The sequence below is a fragment of the Dermacentor andersoni genome, chromosome 5, assembly GCF_023375885.2.
Source record: "Dermacentor andersoni chromosome 5, qqDerAnde1_hic_scaffold, whole genome shotgun sequence".
NCBI classification, from domain to species: domain Eukaryota; kingdom Metazoa; phylum Arthropoda; class Arachnida; order Ixodida; family Ixodidae; genus Dermacentor; species Dermacentor andersoni.
In genome coordinates, this window is record NC_092818.1 from 146,027,052 (window position 1) to 146,052,180 (window position 25,129).

Below are 25,129 nucleotides of genomic sequence, written 5' to 3' on the forward strand. Positions count from 1 at the left end.
TATTCATATTGTAGTTGCCGGTTATTTTTTTGTTCTTGTTGTTTGTTGTTTTGGTGTACTTTTTGCAGCAAGCTTCACTAGGCTATGCGCAGCGGACGCCCTTCAGTTGACCGATCAGTAGAAGAATCGACATTTGGTAAAGTTGGTAATGGTTGAACAAACTGGTTTGTCGTCTAGCACTGCTTCTTCAAGGTGACCGATCCGAGTTGAGGCATGCTTGTTTTCTTCTTTTCTCAGTAAATGTATATTCTTCCTGCCAAGCAGATAGTTTTTTAACTTTTTGACTCTTCATATGGACTCTTACTATAGCTCTAATGCGCTCGAACGTTTCTGAGACGAGCAGTATTTTGATTATGCTGATTTCTCCATTCTTTTCTGCCTTAGCAACACTACGAGTTGCAGTCTGAAAATTCAGCTTCCTTGTAAAGAGACTCGCACCAATCATCTTCCTATATTGCTCTACACCACATATATTTGTACAGATTTTCGATGTTATTGTTGTGTTGATGTTAACTCGAGTAACTAGTCTTCACAACAACCGACAGATTTATTCTGAATTGAAAACTTTATTTATACCGGAAATTGAACGCGTACGGCATCACCGTTGTACTTTTCCATCGTTACGAAACCAGTTAGGACCACAGGGAGATTCTTAACATATTAGGGCGTGGTGAAACGTCGACGGAGATGACGAGGATCTTCGGTATTAATATAACGTCCCAATGACGTCGCCTTTGTCTTTCAGTCACGCGAATTTGTCACGCGCCTGCCTTCACAGTCAAGTATACCCACATCGCGAAAACCTTCAAGGGGGTCGAAAGAAATCGTTTCAGCAGTAAAAATTTACGGTGCGAAAGCCCATCTTGCCGTTCCTGTGAGAGCGGCGGTAGCTTACGAGGCCTATGTATACGGCGACGATGAAATACTTTGACAATAGCGATATACTGCGTGAAAAAAATGCTTTAGCGAAACCCGCGAATGGAGGGCGAATAACTAAGGTTTTTAGTTGCAAACACGTGAAGCAAACAGGCAATGAAGCCGAGAAAAGCATATGGGAAATGAACTATTTTATTTTATTTGAAATGTAGAAATGATAAGCGAAAAAAATGCAAGCGGCGGACGAAAAGGGAACTCCGCCCGGATAGAAGCCGAACCCACATCCTTTGCATTGCGTGTGCGGTGCCTTATCAAGTAAGCTGCCGTGGCAGCCATCTTCCCGTCTGTTTTATTGTGTAGTAGCATATGCACCTACTATAGATCTGGCCCTGAGAGCGCTAGCCAGCCACACTCGTGCGCCTTGTTGGTGGCGCGGAAGGTTGTGCAATCTAGCAAGGCATACGCTAAGCAAGGATATACTTAGATATATATTGATAGTGCGCGAATTGCGATAATATTGTGATGAAAAATTGGTAGAAATTACCATAGGCTTGGTATTCCTTACCCGCTAAATCCAACAGAAACTACTGCAGTTCGCGCACCTCCACCTAGTCATTATAGCTATAAGCAGAGCTCTTTGGCAAAGGGTTCGCATTTGCCGCCATCCGAGCTAACGCTGACCTTTCCTTCCCGGAATAAAAGCAGGCACTCGACGTTTCGGGCTCGCACCGCGCGCCAATTTTCTCCTCAGAAATTACCCGTTAGCACCGGCTGGTAATTGCCTAACGCTAGCTTTGTCACTGAGCAAACCAGCTTCTTCGGAACTACAGCAATATTTTAACCCCGGCTTTGGGAGCCCGCATTCGGTTCGTGCTGGATTCTCGCAACGCCAACTGTCTAGCTGAAGCTCTCTGCCTTTCTCGGTCTAAGACAGGCTTTCGCGGAAAGGCAGCGGCCGTTGAGCTTATATTAAGTCGTGCTCTTTGAACCCGTCGTCGGAGAAGATATCCGCCCACGGCGGGCTACGGACAGTAAGATTAGCACTGCTTATGCGGGCACACGGGGAGGAGGGGAGGGGACACAAGTTATGCTGTTCTTTCGCTGCTTTCGCAATTTACTTTGCAAAGTAGGCCATGACTTCATGCTTTGTAGCAGCCCAGTGCTGAACCGCTATTTTTCACGCTTCTTGGGTTAGAGCTTTCGTTGCCGTCTGCGGTGTCACTGAGCCCTCGGCGGCGCGTCTTCCCTGCAGTACCCTTCGATCACGCTGACAGTTTGGCCACACAGGCGCGTTGGGTGTTGAAGTGCAGGTGAACCTGGAGCCGCATCAGGACGTGATGATAATACCCGCCGTGGTTGCTTAGGGGCTTTGGCGTTGCGCTGCTATGCACGAGGTCGCGGGATCAAATCTTGGCCGTGGCGGCCGCATTTCGATGAGGGCAAATTCAAAAAAAAAAAAAGAAAAGAAAAACGCCGGTGTACCGTGCATTGGGCGGACGTTTAAGAACCCCAGGTGGTCACAGAATCAAAATCGTAGAATACGTTTTTTAATGTATGCTAATAGCATGCAGGCATTGCACGTGTGCACGCCAGAGAAAGCATTTACACACGCTAACAAATACCCGTGTGTACACAAATTTACCGGGGCTGCCATAGCCGTATTCTTATTGCCTCGGATATATCCCAACGCTGAACATCAGCTATTCGCTCCCATATTCAGCGTAAATATTACAATGCCCACTCATTTCACTCCCAACCTGTACCCGATGCCAATCCAGGTGGGAACGGACCACTATCACCATGGAGTATTGCGACGACCTTTGTTGCTGAGCCTGACTCTTGATCTTACACTGTAAAATAAAAATAAAAAAAAGAAAGAAGAGAAACTGCAGCGGACATCGGCGGCTCCGCCAAAAAGGAAAATGCGAGCATACCCTTAAATAAAGGTGTCTCACACTTGCATGGCAATATACATCTGTTGCTCATGAGAATGAAACCACACCTGGTCAAAATAATAGATCCACGGATCGCAGCTCTGTTCAAATGCAAGAAAGCGTTACTCCACGAGTCATTCTGCGCCATTTCAAGAACATCTTGGGACAATAGAGGCCTGCTCCGGACATTTCCTGGCTGATTGAATTGATCGAAAGCTTACTCGCGCATGTGAGAGCAACAACTTTCAATTTTCTAATTAGTAAAACGTATTAACACGCATAAGGTAACAACAATCCGGACATAACCTTATCGCGTGTCCACTGATGTTGCTGTAAGCATGAATCCATTCTTATTGCCTCATCAATGCACTAGGATTTATGTGTTCTGACTTCCGTCCTCTACACTTAACATAATAGTTCTCCTCTACACTCAACACAATTGTGCTCTCTTTTTTTCTCCTTATAGCGTAACTGATTCTTCACATTTTGGCCATAGCATATTCCCTTCTTATATATCTGATATTCACTATAATATGAACACACAGTATATTCACTGGTCTTGTATTCAGTAAAGTTAATCATTGTATCAACATTTTTTGTTTACGACACCTCTTTGGTAGGCATACGCCGCTTGTTTCTCAAGCAGCAGTAGCGCGTCCAAGCATATATGCAGCGCTGTTAAGACGTTAGTCTAGTCGGTAAAGCACACGTCTCCAGATCGACAACCTCCTAATTGGCTTCACTTCACGTAATACTAGTGGCAAAGAAAATCCGGCTGTGCTTTGCCGAAGATGGGCGATGACGAACTATGTATGGCGAGATTTGGCGAAATCACCCAAAAGCAGCAACTTCCTACGAGACCAAGGAGACTACGCATGCAAGAGTTCGACAGAGATAATTCCTCTACACCGTCATAACTCGCGCTGGTCTGCCGTAAGCGCGCGGACGGCAGCTTGAAAGCAACATAGAAGTGCATGTAGGAGCAAGTTTGTCGCCTGCATCTTGCAGCATTCCAAGCATAACCTGTTCCGACACTTTAGTACAGTTAAAAAGGTTTGCACCTCCTTGAAACATTTAAAACGAATTCGTTGAATTTATGGTCTTACGCGCCACAATCACAATCTGATTATGAGGCATGCCGTAGTGGGGGGCGACTCCGGGTGAATTTTGACCACCTGGGTATCTTTAACGGGCGCCTAAATCTAAATACACGGGCATTTTTGCATTCCGCCTCCATCGGAATGCGACTGCCGGCGTGGGTATCGAACCCGCGACCTCCAGCTCAGCAGCGCTGCGCAACAACCACTGAGCTACCGCGGTGAGTCCCTTGATACACAGTGAAAGAGAGATTGAGTAGCAAGAGAAAATCCTGCCGACTGTTACAGCAATTCTCGAGCATGAGACTGATAGCCTGAAGATGACAAAGATTAACGTTAAACGAGAAACGACTTGTATTCGCTACCGGCACAAAGGAAGGGCGCATAAAGTCAGAGTAGCGGGAAGCGGAAAGTAAAGGTACGCAAAGCACGCAAGGGAAAAGAGGCGGCGCACAACACTACGAAAACCTGTCAAGCTGGCCCGTAGACCATAGGAGTCGAAAAGACGCACTAGCATAAAAAAAGGACAAGAAAAGGAGTAGGAAGAGCAGAAAAGTTTTGACAGTTGAGATGGCAACACTTGTCTGTAAAACGCGGCAAGCTCACTTAAAATTCGGAATGTAGGAAAACCGGAAATTTATCGCGCTATGCATTTAGGCTAGTGCAAGAAATGTAGCCGGAAGGCAAGTCCGAACGGCTTGAAGAGGCCGAAGAAGCAAGACAGGACTTTATTACTTGAGTGCTCTGAGCGACCATGGCACTCTGCAGAGTTGGAAGAAAGACGAAGCCGATGAGAGCAGTGTAGCGACAATACCAGCCGGACAGAGAAAAAAGTTCATCCCAAGCACTTACGTCTAAATTTATTGAGTATTCAGCGTCTTCGTTTCAATGCACAAATAGAAGTGCTCCGCACCACGATCGACAACACTGACAACCGTTCCCTGACGGAAGCTAGAATTCTTGGACCCTGCTCCTATCCGACGTCGGCCCGAACTGCTTTAAATTAAAGCGCTAGAGTGCTTTCTTAAAAGAAACGTGACTGATTGAAAAACTATTGCATGTGTTAACTGACGCAGTCCCCCTCCCTTTTTTTTTACCTTCTGTCGTTTTCTCATCTTTTCTGCCCTTACCCCATCCTCCTGTGCAGAGAAGCGAACCGGGCACTTGATCTGGTTAGTCTCTCTGCCTTTCACCTCTTGTTTCCTCTTTCTCTCTCTCTCTGTTATTCAGTGTTGCAAAGAAAGCACCTAAGCTGCAATAATTTTGTAATATTTTATTGGGTTTGGTCATGTGACGGAACTAAAGAAGAGAGAAGAGATAAAATACTTTATTGGTAGCAAAGGTGTCGATAGAAGAATGTCGGAGCCTTCTCGTCAGAGCCTCGCTCGCAGCGTTCTCGACAGAGTGCGTGACAGTTTTCAGGAGATTTGACGATGGGTATGATGTAGTAACGATACATTATCTCAGATATAACTATGAACTGTGAAAATTATTTCTAAAGCCTCCTAGCGTTCACAGCACGCCGACATTTTAGACCCGACAATTTCTGTCGGAGTTATTGGTCGGAACTCGGAAGAAACCTAAATCTGCAAGCCTTGCTCTGCTGTGAATGTTCCTTCCAACAAAACACGAAGATCGTGCTAACTTCGAATGCCTTGCGCTGAGTGACCTACTGAACCCTTTCTATAGAAGTCTTCCGAATGGACTCTGACAGTTTCACTCTTCACACAATCTAACACTCAGTTTTTCAATCATTTATCCGCGCACGTTCCATTAAGGGCACCTTATACGGCCATTTGGGTAAATATGTGCTGCGTATCTGGCGTCTGTAATGGCGTCTTTTCTCTGTACGTTCGACGGGGCGCGAACCTGATAGAGGCCGAACGATTCAGCGAAGACGAGCGCCGACAAGATGCACTTGACCAGCGTCGTCTTGAGACGAACGTCGATATGGAGCTTCGAAGATTACCCCTCCTTCTCAGGTGACCGAGCGAGTGGCTGCTGAGTAAACAAGACCCAGAAACACATACTTCTTCGCGTCGAGTAGAGTCGGACTTGCAGGGTTCACTCTGCAATCCTTTGTTGTGACGGGTTTCTTGTATGTTATACCAATTACGCTGACAATCCGCAACTGCGAGTGCATACAAGAAGGTAGAAACGGTAAGTGCCCGCTCAAGTTACCTCTGCATCGACATCAGAGAGCTTTGACTAATGCCACTAAGTTCGCTGATCGAGGAAATGCGTATCTGCTTCCCGTGGTCATAAAGCCAAAAATAGCCATGCGCACTCAGCTATTGTTCTAAACAAACAAAAGCCTGTGTCTTTCTCCCCTCCCCCTCTTTTTTTACTCGGATCCGCCACAACGCGACATTAGACGCATACTGAGCATCTCCCGTAACAATCATGTTTCCTTAAAACAAGAAGGGCGCTGACATATGAAGCTACGCAATGTTACAAACAGGGATAAGATGCCTCAGAAAGGTTGACCAACGTTTCGATAGCAGGACCTATCTCAATCAAAGGCAGCGTTGTCATTTTCGGCAGATTAGTTTTAACATGTAAGTAGAGTCGGTGGTGGCTGGCTCTAAAGGGAGAGGTTGAAAAAAAAATGAGCGCTGTCGCTTGACGTCTCTAGACGTGGTTTCTAAGACGAGTGCAAAAGAGCGGGTGAGTGGGAAGGCGGGATAAAAACAAAAAGGAGGACATAGGACTTCTTGCATATGAGGGTGTCGGCGGAGTGAGCGATTAGGAAGCCTTCAGAGAACTGAACACAAGCCGCAGGTGTTGTAAGCGGTGTGCGTTTGTGGTTATAGAAGAGCCGGTCGGCCGGTCAGTGCGCGAGTAACAAAGAGACATGAGTCGAAAAAATGAGTTCACCAGCGCAACAGCAGTGCGTCGGGTAATTTTGAAGGTGTTAAGATGGGGACACGGATTCTGGGGGCGATGGATGAGGTAGTTGGAAGGCAGCCATTTGGTCTCAACAACGCCGATAGCCTCAGCATTTCGGCGTAGGCATCGTCACAGCGGTGTTTATATATATATATATATATATATATATATATATATATATACAGAAGTACAGAAGTGGCGAAACCCTGTGTGTTGGAGGCGCCGAAAAAGGTATTCTGGTGTCTGGTACCTTGGAATGTGACAGTGGGGGCCTCTAAATAAAAGAAAGAAGGAACGAAAGGAAAGGGAAAAACGGAAGAGCAAGTAGGTGGGTGACAGCAGAAAAAGCAGGAGGGGGCAGCTGTACATGGGAAAAGGGATCGTACGGTTGTTATATGGGTAAAAGCGTGGAAGAGAATATAAATTGAATGGTAGGGTAGAAAAAGGGAAGAGCTGGAAAAGGAGGCCCAGTTGAGCTTAAGAATCGAGGTTAGCTGGTGGCATAACGTGTTTTGTTCATTTGTTAATGTTATGATACTTTCAGGTCTATATTACAGCTCTTAGCGATTCTAAGCTGCCATGTGCCAAATTGATTCCCGTCGGGTGAAGGCACTTAAATTTGCATATCAGGTATGATCCCGTATATTTCCTCTCGCGAGGTGAACGGAAACTTGTTTTTAGTATACAGAGCCTTGCTTTATCGAATATGTGGCCATTTTCATTGAAGTGGCTGGCTACTACTATAAGTAAATTGTGTTTTGTATCTGCGCGATGGCCGTTGAGCCTTGTATGAATTTGTTGTCCAGTCTCACCTATGTATTGTTTGTTATAAGTTGAACATTCTAGACAGTATATAGACTACGCTGCTTGATGCGCAGATGAAACTCGGTGTTAGCTTGTAAATGTAATGCAACGCTGTACTTTTTATGTTTGCACATATAGAGCACCTGGGACGGCCACAAGAACTGGATGTTAGCTTTGTCTTTGTCCATAGGTTCGCATGTACAAGAATGTCCTTGAAGTTAGTGTTGCGTCTGTAGGTTACTCTGGGAGGGTCGGTAAAGATCTTAAGTTTCTGGTTGGTGGTGACAATTGGGTAGCATTTAGTGAGAATGCTCATGTTTGGGAGTGCATTTGAAAATTTAATAGTAAGAGGCGTTGTTGTTCTTGTGATCTTAGGGCAAGGTTTGAGGACCTCGGCTCACTCAGGCTTGGTTGCATCGGTGTACGCCTTTTGAAGGGCATTGTTCGGGTGATTCCTGTTTAATAGGGTTTCCTTAAGGTGACGAGTCCATATATGTAGCCTTGGTCTTCAATTTAGCTCTTCTCGTAGCTTGAGAAGATTCGGTCGTTCCTGCCAACTGGCTATAAAGAATTGATGTTTTCTTTTAGTCATCAATGTGACAGCCATTTTCAAACCTCATGTTTTTTGGGCTCATGAACGAAGTTGGGAATATCAGTTTTCTCAGTGTGTTTTAGGCAGATCTGGAGAAAAATGTCGCACTACGACGCATTCAGAGTCAAAGGTTTCACTAGTTGCACTAATGGTCACTTGTGAAGAAAAAGGGAATAAGAACGGAATATAAAATCGGGAGCTAGAACGATGCACAAAGACATTAAAGAGAAAAATTCGAAAGAATGGAATTCGCCAAATGCTATGTACTCTCATTATATTTTACTTGTACGCTAAATATCAAAATATTAAAACTGAGATCTTTTACTGCATGCCACATCATGTCTTTTCTTCGTGTGCATTTTAATTCTCCCTATTTTCCCATGTGTACTCCCACTGACTCGCTTGTAAAATGCGGCGACACGGAAAAGCATAACTGAGCGAACCTTGCCCCCCATACGCGGATTGTTGTAGGACTTCAACCCTTTCTGAATAGGCTTATGCTGACAATGAATAGAAATCAGGCAGCGCGTTTTGCAGAAGTGGCGCGGTCTCATACGAGGACTGTTTTGAACAGGCCACTCGAAAATATTGGCCGGTAGCCATATCACAATGTCGCCTTTGGCCACAGCCCGGAAAGATAACGAAACGCTTACACGTGTGTTCCGCAGATTCCGCCGTAGCTGGCAACGTGTTAGCAGCATGACTTTCTCAGGATATGCCTACGTTTTCAGCCATCACGCAATAAGATATCTTACTAAGAACGATTTCCAGATGTGCATTCAGTGTCAACTGTATAATCCCCTCCGTGCACCCTCCCCAAGAAAGAAAATAAAAACAGAAGCGAGTATGCTAAATTTTCACCCTGACCCACAACGACCTCTCAGTGGCTCGATCACAGCAAATAAATACATTTCAAGCTATCAATACGCCATGTTCGAAACAACAGCATAAAATGACTTTTACCTCCTTCCACAAATATGGGTCGGAATAACCACTTCTGCATGCCGGCCTTTTACTTTCCATAATTAACCTGAATCATTCAGTGGGCTACTATAGCAGATAATCACCCAAACCGGAGACGTGGATTCCGATATCCTACCGCAACGAACGCTTTGTAACCTTTGTGCGCGACCCCTCCATTATACCACTAGTGACGTTTCGCCTATGACGTTTCGCAAGCGTTCCTCAAGCTACTTCAGCGCGTGCAATGACCGACGCCAGTAAGCTTAAAATATGTAGGAAACTTGCGGGCGTAAGGTTTGCTTCAATACGACGTAAGCGCTGTTATCCATATTGCAATGTCATTGTTCAGCCACGAAAGGATTGCTTATGCCATCGTTTCTTTTCTTTTTTTCAACGCGTTTAATCTGTACAGCTGCGTAACGATTTGTGCGGAGCTTGTAACGGAATAATCGGCAATGCTACTAAAGCAAGACCACTAAGCTTTCTCGATTATTCTAGCTGACGTCATTGTGTACGCTACGCACAACGTAGTCCAACAACCGACGCCAAGGTTTTCAGGGAGACATTATTCGGCTTCGTGCACAAACTGCGCACGAGAATGGTACATAAAAAGACGCAGCTAATGGCCAAGTTTCTGAAAGTATTTCATTACGACTGGCGGCAATCGGCAGATCGAAATAACCCACTTAAGGAACAACGGGAGCGTTAGAGATGCGGTGCTCGAGGGCTTCGTGTCAGCCCTCCGCTCCTCGACGGTAGGCTTCGTCGTCGTCATGGTTCATTGAGCTCACCACAGACACGCGACCATCGCTGGTGCACACGTGAGTGGCAGCCTATCTCCTGGACGTGTCGGCACTGCAGAAGCAATTCCTTAGGAAACGGAAGAAAACCGGGCCCTTATTGGTTAACGCACAACAACGTAACGCTGAGAGCTTCTCCTCGTGCCGTGACCGACATACGCGCTCGCAGAGATAGGATGCAGCATATAAAGCAAGGACACCACCGTATATAGGCCGCAGAATGATACAAATCCCACCGGGGCCAGAAGGAGAGGTGACAGGGCTTCGAAGTGGGCTGCACGGAACCTCTCCGGTTCTTGCGGTGCACACGTGTAGCTACGTGCTGCAATCGACACATTACTTGTAGGCACTATATCAGTTCTTAGTCAAACTGCAAGTGGCGTCTATAATAACAGTGACTTGTCAAGCAGTATCCGCCCTCCTAAAGATATGTGTAAGGCTCTATGCACAGAAAAAAGTGGAATATGCCTAAGTATAGTATATGCGATCGGTGCATGCATTCGAAGCTTCTCTACAGTGTTTCCGACTCGGACTGTAGAATCCTCAGGAAAAATTCACACATTTTCAAATTACGAGATGACTTATTCATTTCTTAAACTACCATGTTTAAAGCTGATTGATTCATTGATCGATCGATCGATCGATCGATCGATCGATTGATTGATCAATTGATTGATTGATTGATTGATTGATTGATTGATTGATTGATTGATTGATTGATTGATTGATTGATTGATTGATTGATTGATTGATTGATTGATTGATTGATTGATTGATTGATTGATTGGGTTCCGTTTACGAAAGCGCTACACCCAGATTTCGAAGGGTGTTACAGGGGAGTTTTGAAGATGAACTATGATCCCTTCGTATTAATTTAACTCGCATTAAAATATCAGTACGAACGCTTTCTAGTCGACCCCTGTGGACTTGAAGCGGTCCCTAGATGGAATTGAAACAGTGGAAAGAATTAAAATTTTGAGTTCCATGCAGAGATAAGATGAGCAGCACCACCTCCTGCGGAGTCACAAGTGTGCGCTTGGCAGCAAAGGTAACGACAACACGGCAGTACAAGACACAAAGAGGGCACTTGTTCATCCTTTTTTTATGCAACAATGCCCGCGAGCCGAAATATACACAGGGAATAGTTCCCTCGATGGAGACACACTGAGGAATCAAGATAGTTCGACTCACCACTCATTGATATCGAACGAATAATGTCCGGCCATACCGTCTATGTGGTTAGCGGGTGCACTCCCCCGAATGAAAGCACGTCCGAGCAATCGTGTTCGCCCATACGGTTGCCGCACTCTGAAGGCGAATGGGAAGCCTTTCACGGGACAGTCCCACGAAGAGCCCCAAAGAGCGAGCAGTCTATCCACGCACGCCGACGTCCTACGGCGGGTTGAGCGTCTCCGGAAGAGTATATACCGTTTTTTCGTAGGTGCCGCCATATTGTGAACGCAGTGGCACCGCCTATGAGCAGCACCATACTGGCTTGGGTGAAAGCGGTGTTTTGCATGTCAGGTATACGCTCGGCGGTAGGTTGTGGCGTTTGTTTTCGCGCTCGCGCGGTCTGTTTAGTATGACGTGCGTCTTCTACGTGGTAAACGGTTCTGTGAGACGTGCTGAAGTGGTTTAAGGCGTCATGGCCGGAGTCTTTGCTGGCGTTGAGGCGGATGGAACACGCAGCGCGATGTGTGCGCGCATATTTGCGCCTACAATCACGCTCGGAGATCAATTGTATATTTCTGAATGTTCCATTCACTAATGTGACCTTATTGCAGTATTATCCTCTATTCCTAAGCTGCGGTTTAGGAGTCATGAAACAAACGCGACGATCGTAACAGCGCTCTGCTACGATAGGAGCTGTGATGTTAAACATTGACAAGCGTTCAAACTGTTCGCTGCAGGTTACATTGCGTGACTACTTGGTTCGATGGATGAGGTTTCCGCCCCTGAATAAAACAGTTTTGGCTAGTAATAGCAGCATACCTTACAGTCTGAATTAAGCTTGTCCAGCCAAGGGACTGTTTACGAACTGCGCGAGCGTCCTAAGCAGTGGCAGGCGCTGGATTACATATATCTTTGTTCTATACACCGCATGGTCCAAGCATACGGCATCATCGGTTATATGTCTATAAGCGTTGTGCGGCGTGACTATGCGAGGTCATATAGCGGCGTTAGCCCGTTTTCTCTTGCTTTTTCGAGAAAGAGGATTATAACCGAATTTCTTTTTCGGTTGTGTTCGTTCCATTCTCTACGACGCACTCACACGTATTACGGAAATATTGTCCTCAAATATAGTCATCGCATTCTTTTTATGCAATCCCTCTCATATATTATGGCCGTATACAGGCCAAAAAGGTAATGCCAAAGCGCACAGCTTACATATGTATCGTGCTGATTCACCAACCGCAGTGATCGCTGTGTTGAGCAGCGCCACCGACCTCATATGCAGGAAGGCTAGCGTAGACATATGGTAATTTCAAGCCTACTAGACTTGAAATGCGCGAGAACGATGCCGATGCATCACAAATATTTGATAGCGCCTGCCGCTCAGATGTTTCGTGGTTGCCTTAGGTTGGCCGTGCACGAGCATGCGCTCTTATGCTTTATGTTTTATTCCCTACGCCAAGCGATCAGACAGTGAGCTGATTTATGATTTAATTCTGGTAATACCGAGACAGCGGTTTTCTTTGTTGAATTAAAACCAATATAAGCAAAATAGTTCACAACACATACACACACCGCGACTGATAATATGCGTACACCGCGGCTGATAAAGCGCGTCACACTTTTGCGCCCCCAAGACATATTTCCGCCTACTGTAGTTACCGATGCACTGAAAGGCATCCCCGATTACCTTATATGAACGGACATTTCGTAAATTTCACAAAGTACGATCTAAAACATCTCTAAATCGTTCCGCAGCACGCGACAGCAATACTTTCAAGCAGCGCCACGCCAGCTTGGGCTGGTTAGTAAGCCTGCGTGGTGAATTCATTGGTGAACTCGAATGGTCGCGTGCCGCGATGGGCTAGGAGAGCGTTGGTGGTCTGTAACCCCAACTTTACAGCACCTCCGCACACTGTACGAAATATTTTGAGGGACAGTGCGGAAACATCTCCGAAAACGTTTAATATATGCGAAAAAATGTCAGCATTAAATAAAACATTAGCCAAATGGCGAAACTTCCAGAAGAAAATGTAAAGACGTCTAACCGAAAAGTCTTTTCGTTGACAAAGACAAAGAGCCCTCCTCGAAATGTTATCTCCATGCAAAAGGCTCATTGCTTAGGCTTCCCTTTTCAGCCCACTGTCGGTCCATTTGAGTTTGCTGTCTGTATTGCAGAAAACTTTCACTAACTTAATCGATTAACTGAATAATACGTAGCTCTATATCAGTAGATAAATTATTCGTAATTAAATTGTTAAAGAAATGAACAGAAGAGTAATGGGGCAACTTCCCAGCTCTATATATACAGTTACAACCCTAACACCCTCTCCGCTATACGATTGTGATGTATCCTACTGTTTCCGGCGGCTTTTCTTTTTCTTTTTACAAAAAACAAGTCCGTCAAGTTCCCTCTGCTATCTGTATCCGCTACATAAAGCTTTGCATCGTTTTGTTCCAGGTGCCACTTACTAAATCCAGACTTCATACGAATGAATGCAGCGCCATGTGGTGACTCAATGCACCTATTGCTACGAAAAGCTTCGAGCAATGGACAAAATACAGAGAAAGCAAAACAATACCTCTTGCATGACTACCTATACACTGTAATATTGCACTGAGTAGCTCTGAAGAAGCATTTCATGACTTAGGAATTGTAATTCGTACTGTATCAAGTAAATGTAATGGCATCACTTCATCAATATCTTGCGCTAACCGTAGAGCTTTTGTTAATGCTCATAAGGAGTGTCGACCGGACATTTCGACCTTGTATTTCTCGACCTAGAAACCCTATAAAATACTGTCGAGCCTCAAAGCGCCCTATATAACTTACTACACTAGCTTTCCCGCGAACCAGATTCGGTTTCGTTTTCCAAAAGCTGTATATGTCAGGGCATCATGGCGCAGAAGTTGGTCACGTGGGAGCAGGACATCCCGACGTTCTGGTCCTAGCTCAGGCTCGCTAGGTGGTTAATGCGCCCCATCGGGCCCATTGAGCGGCCCGATGGGGCATCATAACAGACTACCCAGCGAGTCGGAGCGAGTTCCAGAACGTCGCGATGTCCTGCTCCCACCTGACCGCCTTCCCCCGACATGACGTCACAACAGATACATCTCCCGGGAAAGGAAACCGGAACTTGCACGCAAAAAAAAAAAAAGATATTTAGGCCTCCCTGAGGCATGCCGGCATTTTGTCTAAGTTTTCGAAATCCAAGACAGACATTCAATGCAAGAAAAAAAAATTGAAAAGCTGACAGCGTAATGTCAGTGCTCATTTAATGCTGTCGCGCGGCGCGCATTGTGAGCGCGTTCGTACAAGCTGAATGGCCGCAGGCTTACTAACGAAAAGCGCATGCGCAAACCTGGCTGACTGAGCGTGGGGGCGCTTTCTCGCAGATGCTGTGGCTGGTGACGGTGGCGGCGCTTCTGGCGACCGGGCGGGCTACGAACTCCTCCACCGGTGAGCACACAGTGGTGAACTCGAATGGTCGCGTGCCGCGATGGGCCAGGAGAGCGTCGATGGTCTGTAGCCCCAACTTTACGAACTACGGCCGCCTATTGACACCCCAGGCAGCACAGCGTGGGCACGCTCAGTGTCGAACCATCAAACTGTTTATTCATTGCTGAATGGCCAGCCGACGTGTATACCCCTCCGAGCAAGAGTGTTCGGATTGCGCGAGACTGAAAGTTCAAATACTTTGCGGAACGCGTGTGTGTTCCTCTTTTGTGTGTCCCGTCAAAATGTTGCGCAATCCAACTTATAGTATGCAAATACTAACACGCTCAGTCTTCAACCTTATCAAACACTTTGCTGCCTGGGCGTGTAGCCCACGACAAGAGCCAAATGCCTAAGCATTAGCCAAAAAAAGATAGTTCGTAGACCCCAAACTTAAGCAGAATTATGTGTCCTTCGTTTATAGGCTGCTCCCCCCCCCCCCCCCCCCCCGCGCTCCAATTCTTATGCCGTAAACGATACATTTATTTAGTTAGTTATCTTTTTTCTGACTCGATTTTCTTATTTATGATGTTTTTACTGTTTCCGATTTCCAAGAAATCTGGGTGGACGTATGTGCGCACAGATCTGAAAACCAGACAAGACGAAAAGTTCACAAGAGTGATAATTTGGCCAAGTTGGTTGAACATCGACATTCTGAAACAAAGGCACAAACAATATGGCTATGAAGGTTACTGACTATCTAAAAAAGTTCGTAGTAAGATGAAGACTTCAAGTGGTCGATAAAGCAATATGTAAAACTAGGAACTTCTTTGAGACAAGATTTCAAGTCTATTCGTTCTAGTAAAATGCAATAAAATATATCTGACTGTTGCTGTACATAATACGGATACTCTCCGATTTAAGCCCTTGTGGGTTCAAAAGCGGCGTTGCAACAACTCTACCGTGGTCTACCGTCCATCAAGTTCCTACGCAAATCACTAGCCCTTGTGAAATATCTCGGCAACAAAGGCCGTAAAGGCCAACTGTAAAGTTTCAATGGATTCCCTTCCACATTCACATTGCTGGCAACGAAAAAGCTGATTGTCTTTAATACGCAGCGCTCCATCATCTTCCCAAAGTCAAGGACCCCAATAGTAATCAAGAAATCTGGCATTCGAAATCACTTTGGTTATCTTTGGGTTCAACCACATATGCCATGCGTAACCAAGAGATTTCGTCGAGAGGAAGTCTCACTTCTGTATCGAATAAGGACAGGATCTGTTAGCACACCAGCATGGGTATTTAAGAGAGGGCGTACCAATTCTCCGAACTGTACGACATGCGACGAGACAGGCGACATTGAGCACTTCGCGCGGTCGTGCCCGAACTTCCAAGATGAAAGGAATGCTCTCCTGAAACATCTGCAGCAAAAGGACCTTCCGTATACGTACGTGCCTGCAACATCTTGCCTTCCCCGAATGACCAGTTATAGCCCGCAATGAAACTTCAAGTCTCCTTATCGCATTCTTAATTAGAGTGACTGGTCAGATGGGCATGTGGTGGAAAACCACAATGATCCTATAAGAGACGCTCGGGCGGAGAAATTACCGACTATGATCGCCAGGCTAAAGCTGCCTCGTGCTACAACTCACCACCATTACCACTACCACCACCAAACGATAAAATACAAACTCTACAGGCACTGCTTTGCCGTCAAGAATACGCTTGACCTACGTCTACACATTTTATCAATGTGCATTGTTGAGAGAGTTAGACGCGCATGGCGACCAAATGTGAACGAATTCATAAAAATTCAGTATTTAAAATTTTTAGCGTATGCCCGCTGGCATTGAGGTTGGAAATCTCAACGACTCTAGGTTTAAAGCATCAGCCATTTGGAGCCATTCTAACGCGCCAAAGCTCTAGGAAGTCCGACAGTCCGACAGTACTACATATTGTTAGGGAAACAAAGTATGTGCTTATATCGAGAAAAGAAAATGAAACAGGAAACTCAAACATGGCAACCTTCACATCAAGAAAACGTGCTCAAAGCGCATTCGCTTTGAACGTCTATCTGACGATGGCGCTCTTTGACAAGTGCATTCAATAAAGCTGCCAATCAAAAATTACCGCCTGACGGCTTGCGGAAGTTTGAAAGTGTGCACGCGCAGATATCGCAGCAATGCCTGGGATAGCTTCGGTGCTGATGTTAATGTGACACTTGCGGAAGCTCATCCGCGTCTGATGGTATAGAAGAACTTGCATTACTATTCAGGAATCACTAACGCTAGTGGCAAATCGACGTAGTTTAGTTGGGAACTTCGGAATATTTCATTAAATCTGACTTCATAAAAGTGTGCCCTCACCTTCCCTTTTCTGTTTTGCGTCCTTCAAGTGCAGTTATATTAAGGAAATGAATCGTTCGATCCATGTATGTACGTATACCGGGTGCCCCAGTTAATGTGAACCACGACTTTTTAAAAGCCCATGATCTCCAGAGAAATCGTACCGACTGCATAGCAGCGGCAGTTGTGTTTACTTACAGCCAGTATTTTTTTTTATCACGAAGGATGAATTATTTTTTTGCTTTTAATTAGTGAATTTTTATATTATTGCTTGAATCGCAAATATGTCAATTACAAAGTTGTACGGCACCTTAATAAACCTCCGAATCAGGCACTTATTTCGTGCTCAGTTTTGCCTCTTGTTTATTCTAAAAACAAAAAACCAAAAGCCTGCGAAATACGCGAAACAATAAATAGATGCGAGCTCGCGCGCCTCTGCTCAAACGCCTCCAAACAACCTTTGAAAGATATACGGCTGCATTCGTTTATCGCCGCATCGCACAAGGCTTCCTCATGTAGGATGGCTCGAGAGGTTTCGCGACCTACCTAGCGTAGTGCGATAAGCGTCAGCATCTCTGGACGCAATAATGTTGTGCTCGATCATGAGGCACTCGGGATATCTTCGCGAACCTTCGCGTATTATGAAACAAAACTGCAAAAGAAATTCAACCAATGCTAAAAAAACACAGTGCGCAAAAGAGCGCGAAAAAAATAAATAATGCAGCTCTCGGAAGAACAGGAAAGATCTAATCAGGAGTTTATTGCATAAAAAATAAACTAAATGCACGTAGGCATCTAAGCCGCCCACAAAGAAACATCGAAAGGTGCAACTTTTAGCCCCCATTCACCCTTTCTGTCTCTTCAACTCCGGAAAAGAGGCACAACAAAGCAGTTTCTTACCTATTTATATCTTTGTTGCAAGCTTTTTTTTATGTAAGGATAGGGTGACATCATGAAGGTGCGTTAAACAGTCAAGTTCTTCACCAGCTTTGAGCGCTTATTTTCCACTGCCACCTATAGCACGTGCTCAAACAGGTCACCCGTCTGAAGTGATACAGTACTTGCTTCTTTCCAACACTTGTGCTGTTGCAGCTTTGACCAACGACGTTGGAATCTCGTTGCAGACTCTGCTCATTTTTGCATTTAGGGCCTCCGGTGTGGTGGTTCCGCTGCTATACACGCGATCTTTCACGTAGCCCCACAAGAAGAAATACAGCGATGTCAAGTCCGGCGACCTTGCAGGCCAGGGTACAGGTCCGTGCCGGCCAATGCACTGTCCAGGAAAAAGCTTGTCGAGCCACGCTCGAGACTGACTACTAGTATGCGCAGGAGTACCATCGTGTTGAAACCACATGTTACGAAGATGCGCAATTGGAACGTTGCAACAGACGTTGTTCAAGGGACCCTTCAGGATGTCGTTGGCGTAGCGTTGCGTCGTTAGTGTGTTGTCAAAAAAAGGTGCATCCGATGATGTTGCCATCAAAAATAACGCTCCACACATTAAACGACCACTGGTATTGGTGTCATTCTTGTGACAGCCAGTGGGGATTCTTATCACCCAGTATTGCGCGTTGTGAAGATTAACTTTTGAGTTTCTGGAGAAGTTAGCCTCATCCGTCCAAAGCACGCGAGGAAGTCCGGTTCTTGTTCACATTCCGTGAAAATCAAATTGGCAAAATCAAGTCTGTTTTCAAAATATTGGTCTTCAAGTTTTTTGTGAAGATGTACATGGTACGGGTGCACATTACTCCACAGCTGAATATTGCACATACTGCGGCGTGCCTCAGGGACGAGTATTGAGTCCCACGTTGTTCAATGTGACACGTATTGGACTAGCTGAAGTTTTACCTAAAACAATGTATCTCTCGATATATGCAGATGACATTTGCCTTTGGACTGCTGCGGCCACTCGCCTTCAGGTTCGCGTGCGATTTCAGCGGGCAGCAAATTTGACATCAGCATACCTTCAAACACAAAGCTTGACTGTACGACCACGAAGAATTCGGAACAGGATAAAAAAGGAAGGGATGCAAGTGCCAAAAGATTTAAAAATTTTTGCTTTGGGGCCACAAATGTACTTTAGCGCAGCATTTCACATTAAAGTTCGTTTCTAGTTCAAACATGTGCTGACGATGATCTAAGTGCCGTTACAGATTTTAGTATGAGTTCGTAGAGACACAGTCAAATACAACGCTTTCGCGCTGAAGTGTAGGAACACAAGGTTAAGTTGGGACTCTGATGGGATGTAAGTAAACGCTTCTTTTCTGCAACACAGCGGTTCTTCATGAACGAGCATACGTCTAGAGGGTTAGGCGCAAATTCCAAGTTCCCACATCATGCTTGAAGTACGTGATTTGCCAATTCCGGATAGCAGTTAAACCGAGACTTAATCTAAAGCCGAAGCTCTAACTGCCATGTCTTTTGAAAAATTATGTCCAGCAACGCAGCACTGAAGCTGCACTGTGCGCTGATCATCTTTTCAAAACTATGTTCACAAGCATACGCGTTTCCGTCTCCTCTTTGACAATGTCACACATCGCAGATATCGCTACGATGTTTAATGTGTGAGCATTAGGAGTGTCAAAGTGGAAAAAAGTGTATGTGTGTGAAATGTGGGAAGCCTGTCACATGGTAGAGGTAGAGAGTGTGTGGCAGAGCTTAGAAGAGTGTGTATGTGTGTATATATATCTATTGACTACGGTCTGCTCCAGACCAGCGTAAGTTGCAATTCGCTCCTCGAAGAGGCAGAACGTGTGTCGAGTGAGCTCCTGAACAACACTTTGCAATGTGGCGAACGTGGTTTAAATCACGGACCCCGAACTTCAAAGAGATGCGACGTAGTGCTCACGCATATCTCTCGCATTTACCGCGAAATCTCCGCTGAACATTCTTTTTAGTCAGAATCAGAATCGGTTTTTATTGAGATGATTACAAAGATTGCAAGATATTAATATACAGAAGGATATCCCGAAGTCAGACTAGTTAGTTAGTTAGTTAGTTAGTTAGTTAGTTAGTTAGTTAGTTAGTTAGTTAGTTAGTTAGTTAGTTAGTTAGTTAGTTAGTTAGTTAGTTAGTTAGTTAGTTAGTTAGTTAAATGATTAGTGAAAGAACTGGAAGGATTCTATTGAAGTATTGTAACTGCTTTTTGAGCGTTAGTTGCGTATTTATTTATAGTATAACAATGCACAAAAACAGGTTAATGGGAGATCTTTTATTATACTTTCAAAAGCACTGTGTCCACCTTCAGGTCAGTGACGTGCGAATTAGCTAAATTATAAAATAAATGTCGTTCTGTACACAGTTAAAAAAAGCGATCATGTTCCCCAACATCATGAGCAATCCTTGAATGTCGTCACTAGCGTCGAGTATAGGGATGGAAACACCGCAACCGTAATTACCGCTCGCCGAGCTCCAGCTCCAACGTTTGATTGCACGTTAGCCAACCTTCGCTGCCTCCGCATTCGCTGTATGTCTTCTCCTCGCATCACTTAACATTCATCTCAGTAGTAGCGTGCAGTGGCCGCCTTTGTGCAAGTGCGTGATTTGCGATGATTGAAGTGCGTGATTTTGTGTAAGTGCGTTTCCCTGTGCGCAAACAGCAGGAGCAGCAGCACCGAGGGAGCCAGACTGCCGCAGCCCGGACGGCAAGGACGGCTTCTGCATATTGGCGTCGCAGTGCAGGCAACTGGCGCTACTTTCGTCCAGCGAGCAGCGGCAGTACGTGTGCGGCTATCGAGGACCGCTGGCCAAGCTGTGCTGCGTCCCCGAACCAGCGTCAGGAGGAGAGGGCGGCAACTCGACCGGCGTCGCCTCCCGCGGCGCTGGTTCGGACGGTGCGGCCATCGCCCCTGCCCCACCACCCGAGCCCCTCCCCGAAGGCTACCCCAACGCGCTGCCATCTGGTGAATATCATGTTACAAATACGTGCAAGAGAGAGAGAGAGAGGGATGCATAGAAAGGCAGGGAGGTTAACCAGAGGTAGTTCCGGTTGGCTACCCTGCACGGGGGGGAAGGGTTAAGGAGGATAAAAAGAGAAAGAGAGCGAAAGGGGGAGATAAAAAGAAAGAGAGGCGAGCACGAACAAAGCGCGTACACTATAGAGCGGTAGGGAGCGGCGTTCTTAAAGTCTATAGTGAAGCCCCGTAGGCCGCAGGCACCTTAGTAACGCGAGTAAGGCCTTCAGTGCGGATGTTCTTTGGGAGCACTGACCTAAAGCTTTTAGTTCTGATAGTGGACGATTCCCCGAAAGGTCCAATACTCCGCACATCACTTCTCTACGGGCACTGTATCGCGGGCAGACACAGATAGTATGCGCGAGCGTCTCATCGCTGTTGCACATGTCGCACGTAGGGCTGTTGGCCATTCCAATAAAGAAAGCATATGAGTTCGTAAATGCAACGCATTTACAAATACGTGCAAGTTATTTACCATATACAGTATACGACGATACCACCAGCATTACTTTTATTTCCTTCGTTTGTTTCCTGAAAGAGGTCTGTGAGACGGGCGTCGCTAAAGGGGACGAGACGCTTGACCGAACGCTGCAACCACGTGAGAGGTCTTTATAAATATCAGTTTTCCGTGATGCAGTTCTATAGACGGAAGCGCGAGCAGGCATAAATTTTTACACCTGCAGCTTGCATTTAGAAGTGCGGAAATTGAAAAGAGTTGTCGAGATAAAATCCGTCTCCATTCCACCCTGTGAAAGTGGATGTACAGCGAAGCTGGTGCTGACGTTAGACGACGTTACACACCTACCACCACCACCACCACCACCACCACCACAGACGACGTATGTCACGCACGCGCGCACGTGTGCGGAAGTGCAGCACACATCCTCATTCTTCTAGGCCGTCCGCCAAACGCAAGTGCCTTATTGAACTAAACAATGTCTACAGTAAACTGCGTCACAAAATGCGTAAAGTACGAGTTACACGCAAGGTGCAGACATGATAGCTTCTGATTGTAAAACGAATATACTAAAAAACATAGTTCTGTTACGCGGAAATTGAAAGATAAGCTTTTTTCCAGCTGGCATTCTAAGTCCATTCTCATTCATCTTCATTCTTGCAGGCCCCTCCGCCTGGTGCAAGTGCGTTTATTAAGTAATTGAATTTCTCAAAGTTATATGTGTCAGTAAAATTCGTAAAGTGCGACCTACACACAACCTACAGACACATAGCCCTAAGTAGACTACGCGTATAAGATGTTTTTCGGGAAAAACACATATTCGTAATAGAATATTTGTATAAGCACATGTCTCGAGTGCAGTAAATGGATATAGTTCATATTTCTTTCGAGATTGCCTTCGAACAACAAATGGATTCTGAGAGAAGACGCTCTTATTCTCGGCTTCTTCGATATATCCTATATCACTGGGAATGTATTCTATACCCTTGAGTATACGAAGTAATTTGGTGGATGCATGGTGCAGATGCCCCTGGTGGTACACGCATAAATGAAAGAGGGTATAGTTGGGAGTACTCGCATATATTTTTTCTTAGACAATGCCTGTATTGCGTACGAGACAATAATAGAACATGTTTGTTTTGCTGAATGTTTGCCTCTTGGTTGATGTCCTATAGTATATGTACAACGCTTTAGTGAAGGAGCGGTTGGGTGAAGCTGCTAGTAGCTCAACCAAATATCCGCACACGAACTTTAGGCGCGTAGCGTCAGTAGGCGCAAGTGGTGCGCATGCATTGGAAGACTACGGCAATAAAGGCGCGCGGTACGCGGCGGGCGCGTGACCACGGCACGGCCGGCAGAACACCTTTATTTCATTTTTTCAGTCATATTACCACCCGATTCGTGGCCTATGCCCCATAGTGGGTTTGTGCCATTAACCGAGGCTGCATCATCATCATCATCATCATCATCATCATCATCATCATCATTAGCTTTTGGGCCACCGAACGAGTTGCCCACATTTACTGGTGTAACGTCCTTACAAGTGCACAATTAAGTGTGCCGTTCCATACGAGGTCTGTAAACTCCCTTTTGCTTTAGCTGCCTCGGTTCGAAGACCGAGAGCCATGGTCAGACCTGCGTCTTGTTGCGCAATAAGTGCACCAAGTAACGGATTGATTGATTGAAAACTGGATTGATTGTTCCACCGAGCTGGGGTGCCCGCCTCTTAAGCTACACGTAGGTAGGGGGGGAGGACGAAGCAGTCCCCGCGCGTTGAGGACGGCGAGTCTTCACGGCCTCAACGGCCAGGCGGATTGCTCGACGCTGGTCGTCTTCAGCCTCGCTTTGGAGCAAGGCCTCCCAGGCTTCTCTACCGTCAATGTTTTCCTTGGCCCCTGGGGAGCCAGCACACTCCCATGTTATATGGTCTAGCGTACCTTTTTGCTTACAAATTTTGCAGAGGGCGTCGTTATAGTCCCTCGTCTGTGTTAAGTAGATCCAGTGTGGTGATTGTGACGTCGGCGTGTTTGTCTGTGGCGTTTCACCTGCAGGATGCGGGCTCTCCAGTGTGAGCGACTCCCGCGTCGTAGGAGGACGGGTGGCTGACGTCGGTGCATGGCCATGGATGGTACGGGAGCAACAAAGTTGACCTACCTAGCTGATTGATTGATTGATTGATTGATTGATTGATTGATTGATTGATTGATTGATTGATTGATTGATTGATTGATTGATTGATTGATTGATTGATTGATATTTAATATAAATGTACGCGTTTCGCTCGTAAGACGCTTTTGTTGTTTATAATGACTGTGCAGGAACGGGAAGGTACGCTGCATCAGAGCCGCAACTTGTGAAACGGAACCTACCTGTTTCCCCATATAACATGCACACACATTCCAGAGACATAGTTGTATACGAAGTCCACATAAAAAAAAGAAGAAATACTAACTAGAAGAAGCATCTTCCTTGCACTCGCGTTAATAGAGGTATTGCCCACTGTGTAACAAAAGCATTATCATAGGCGCGCACGATAATTTTCGTAGGACGCAACGGGGACAGCAATGGCATATACCCCCGTGCGCTGTGCGTACGCGATGTACAGCTCTGGCGGTGCTGCTTTTGCAGGCGGCCATCTACCTGAAGACCGAAGCCCAAGCAAAGGTCGGCTGCGGAGGCGCGCTAGTCACAGACCGTCACGTGCTCACCGCAGCCCACTGCGTCAGCGTTGGCGCGCGTGCGAGGCAGTAAGTGCGCTTGTTTGCGGTTTCCTTATAATTATTACTTTTTGCGTTTAATGGTATGTTAATGGTTTACGGGCTTTGGAGGTCAAAGGGCGCCGGAAATTATATTTCTGGACGTGCAACACGCCTAACTGAAAGCAATTATTCTAATCTGAGACGCATTATTCATTACAAAAAGGCTAAAGCGTAAAATGGGCAGTACGGAATAAAAATGAAAGGGACGCAACAAGGTTGTATTTCGATGGCGAAGATCTTCCGTCAAGCAGCGTGGAGCTGACAGTTGCATCCACAAGGACCCATAGATTGCAGACCATGATTAAGTCCTGATTTGCCAACAGTATTTCAGCGTGAAGATAGCACGGTTTATTATATGGCAAAAATGTTGCTTTTCATTGAGAAAAACGTGCGAGTACTGGAAGTCTTCGGCGAAGAGAAAGATCGGTATTCTCGATGGAAAGTATATTCACACACTTGCAAAGTAAAGCTAAAATGGCCTCGATGCAAGTGTGAATGTGAGGTTACGGGCGCCATAACCTGTGAAGGGATGATATCCGATCGCCCTTTTTCTTTTTGTTTCAAGCATGTGTTTGTACCTCTCTCTGCTTAGTGAGCATATGGGCCGCTTGTTCTGCATGGTGTCGACTTCCATTGTGGCTACGTCATCTATAAGTAATACTCAGAAGCAAAGCAGAAACCGTCACCGCCCGGTTGCGTCCCTCCAACGACACGGAGCCCTCCGAAGTATCGCGGGAATTGTGAATTGCGAAGCGGTCGAGCGGTTGGAAGTGTGTCATGGACGTGATTGCGCCGGAATGTGGGGCAGCGGAGCTGACGTGCGCTTCGCCTGACATCAAAAGTGTTCGTATCTCCGCCACCGCATTTGCAGGGTAGAAAAAGTTGTCACGCAGTTTTTATTTATTTATTTATTTATTTATTTATTTATTTATTTATTTATTTATTTATTTATTTATTTATTTATTTATTTATTTATTTATTTATTTATTTATTTATTATCGGCGAGTAGTGATTCCATGTATTCCGCAGAAACACGCTTGCGATTAGCAGG

At 45.7% G+C, this 25,129-nt stretch overlaps 1 protein-coding gene across 5 annotated transcripts in view; it reads left to right on the forward strand.

The window, feature by feature from the left end:
• The window catches only part of LOC126532126 (venom protease-like), a 48,656-nt gene that overhangs the window by 1,037 nt on the left and 22,490 nt on the right, over positions 1-25,129 (forward strand). The window contains exons 1-5 of one of the 5 annotated variants that reach the window (XM_072288424.1): positions 5,910-6,067; positions 14,525-14,588; positions 20,512-20,811; positions 23,371-23,447; positions 23,948-24,066. In XM_072288424.1, the coding sequence (XP_072144525.1) occupies positions 14,525-14,588; positions 20,512-20,811; positions 23,371-23,447; positions 23,948-24,066 (560 nt within the window). In that variant the 5' untranslated portion in view covers positions 5,910-6,067. Of the gene's footprint in view, positions 1-5,909; positions 6,068-14,524; positions 14,589-20,508; positions 20,812-23,370; positions 23,448-23,947; positions 24,067-25,129 lie in introns of those variants that run through there. The other 4 variants (XM_072288422.1, XM_072288426.1, XM_072288425.1 and 1 more) reach the window with 4 other exon arrangements.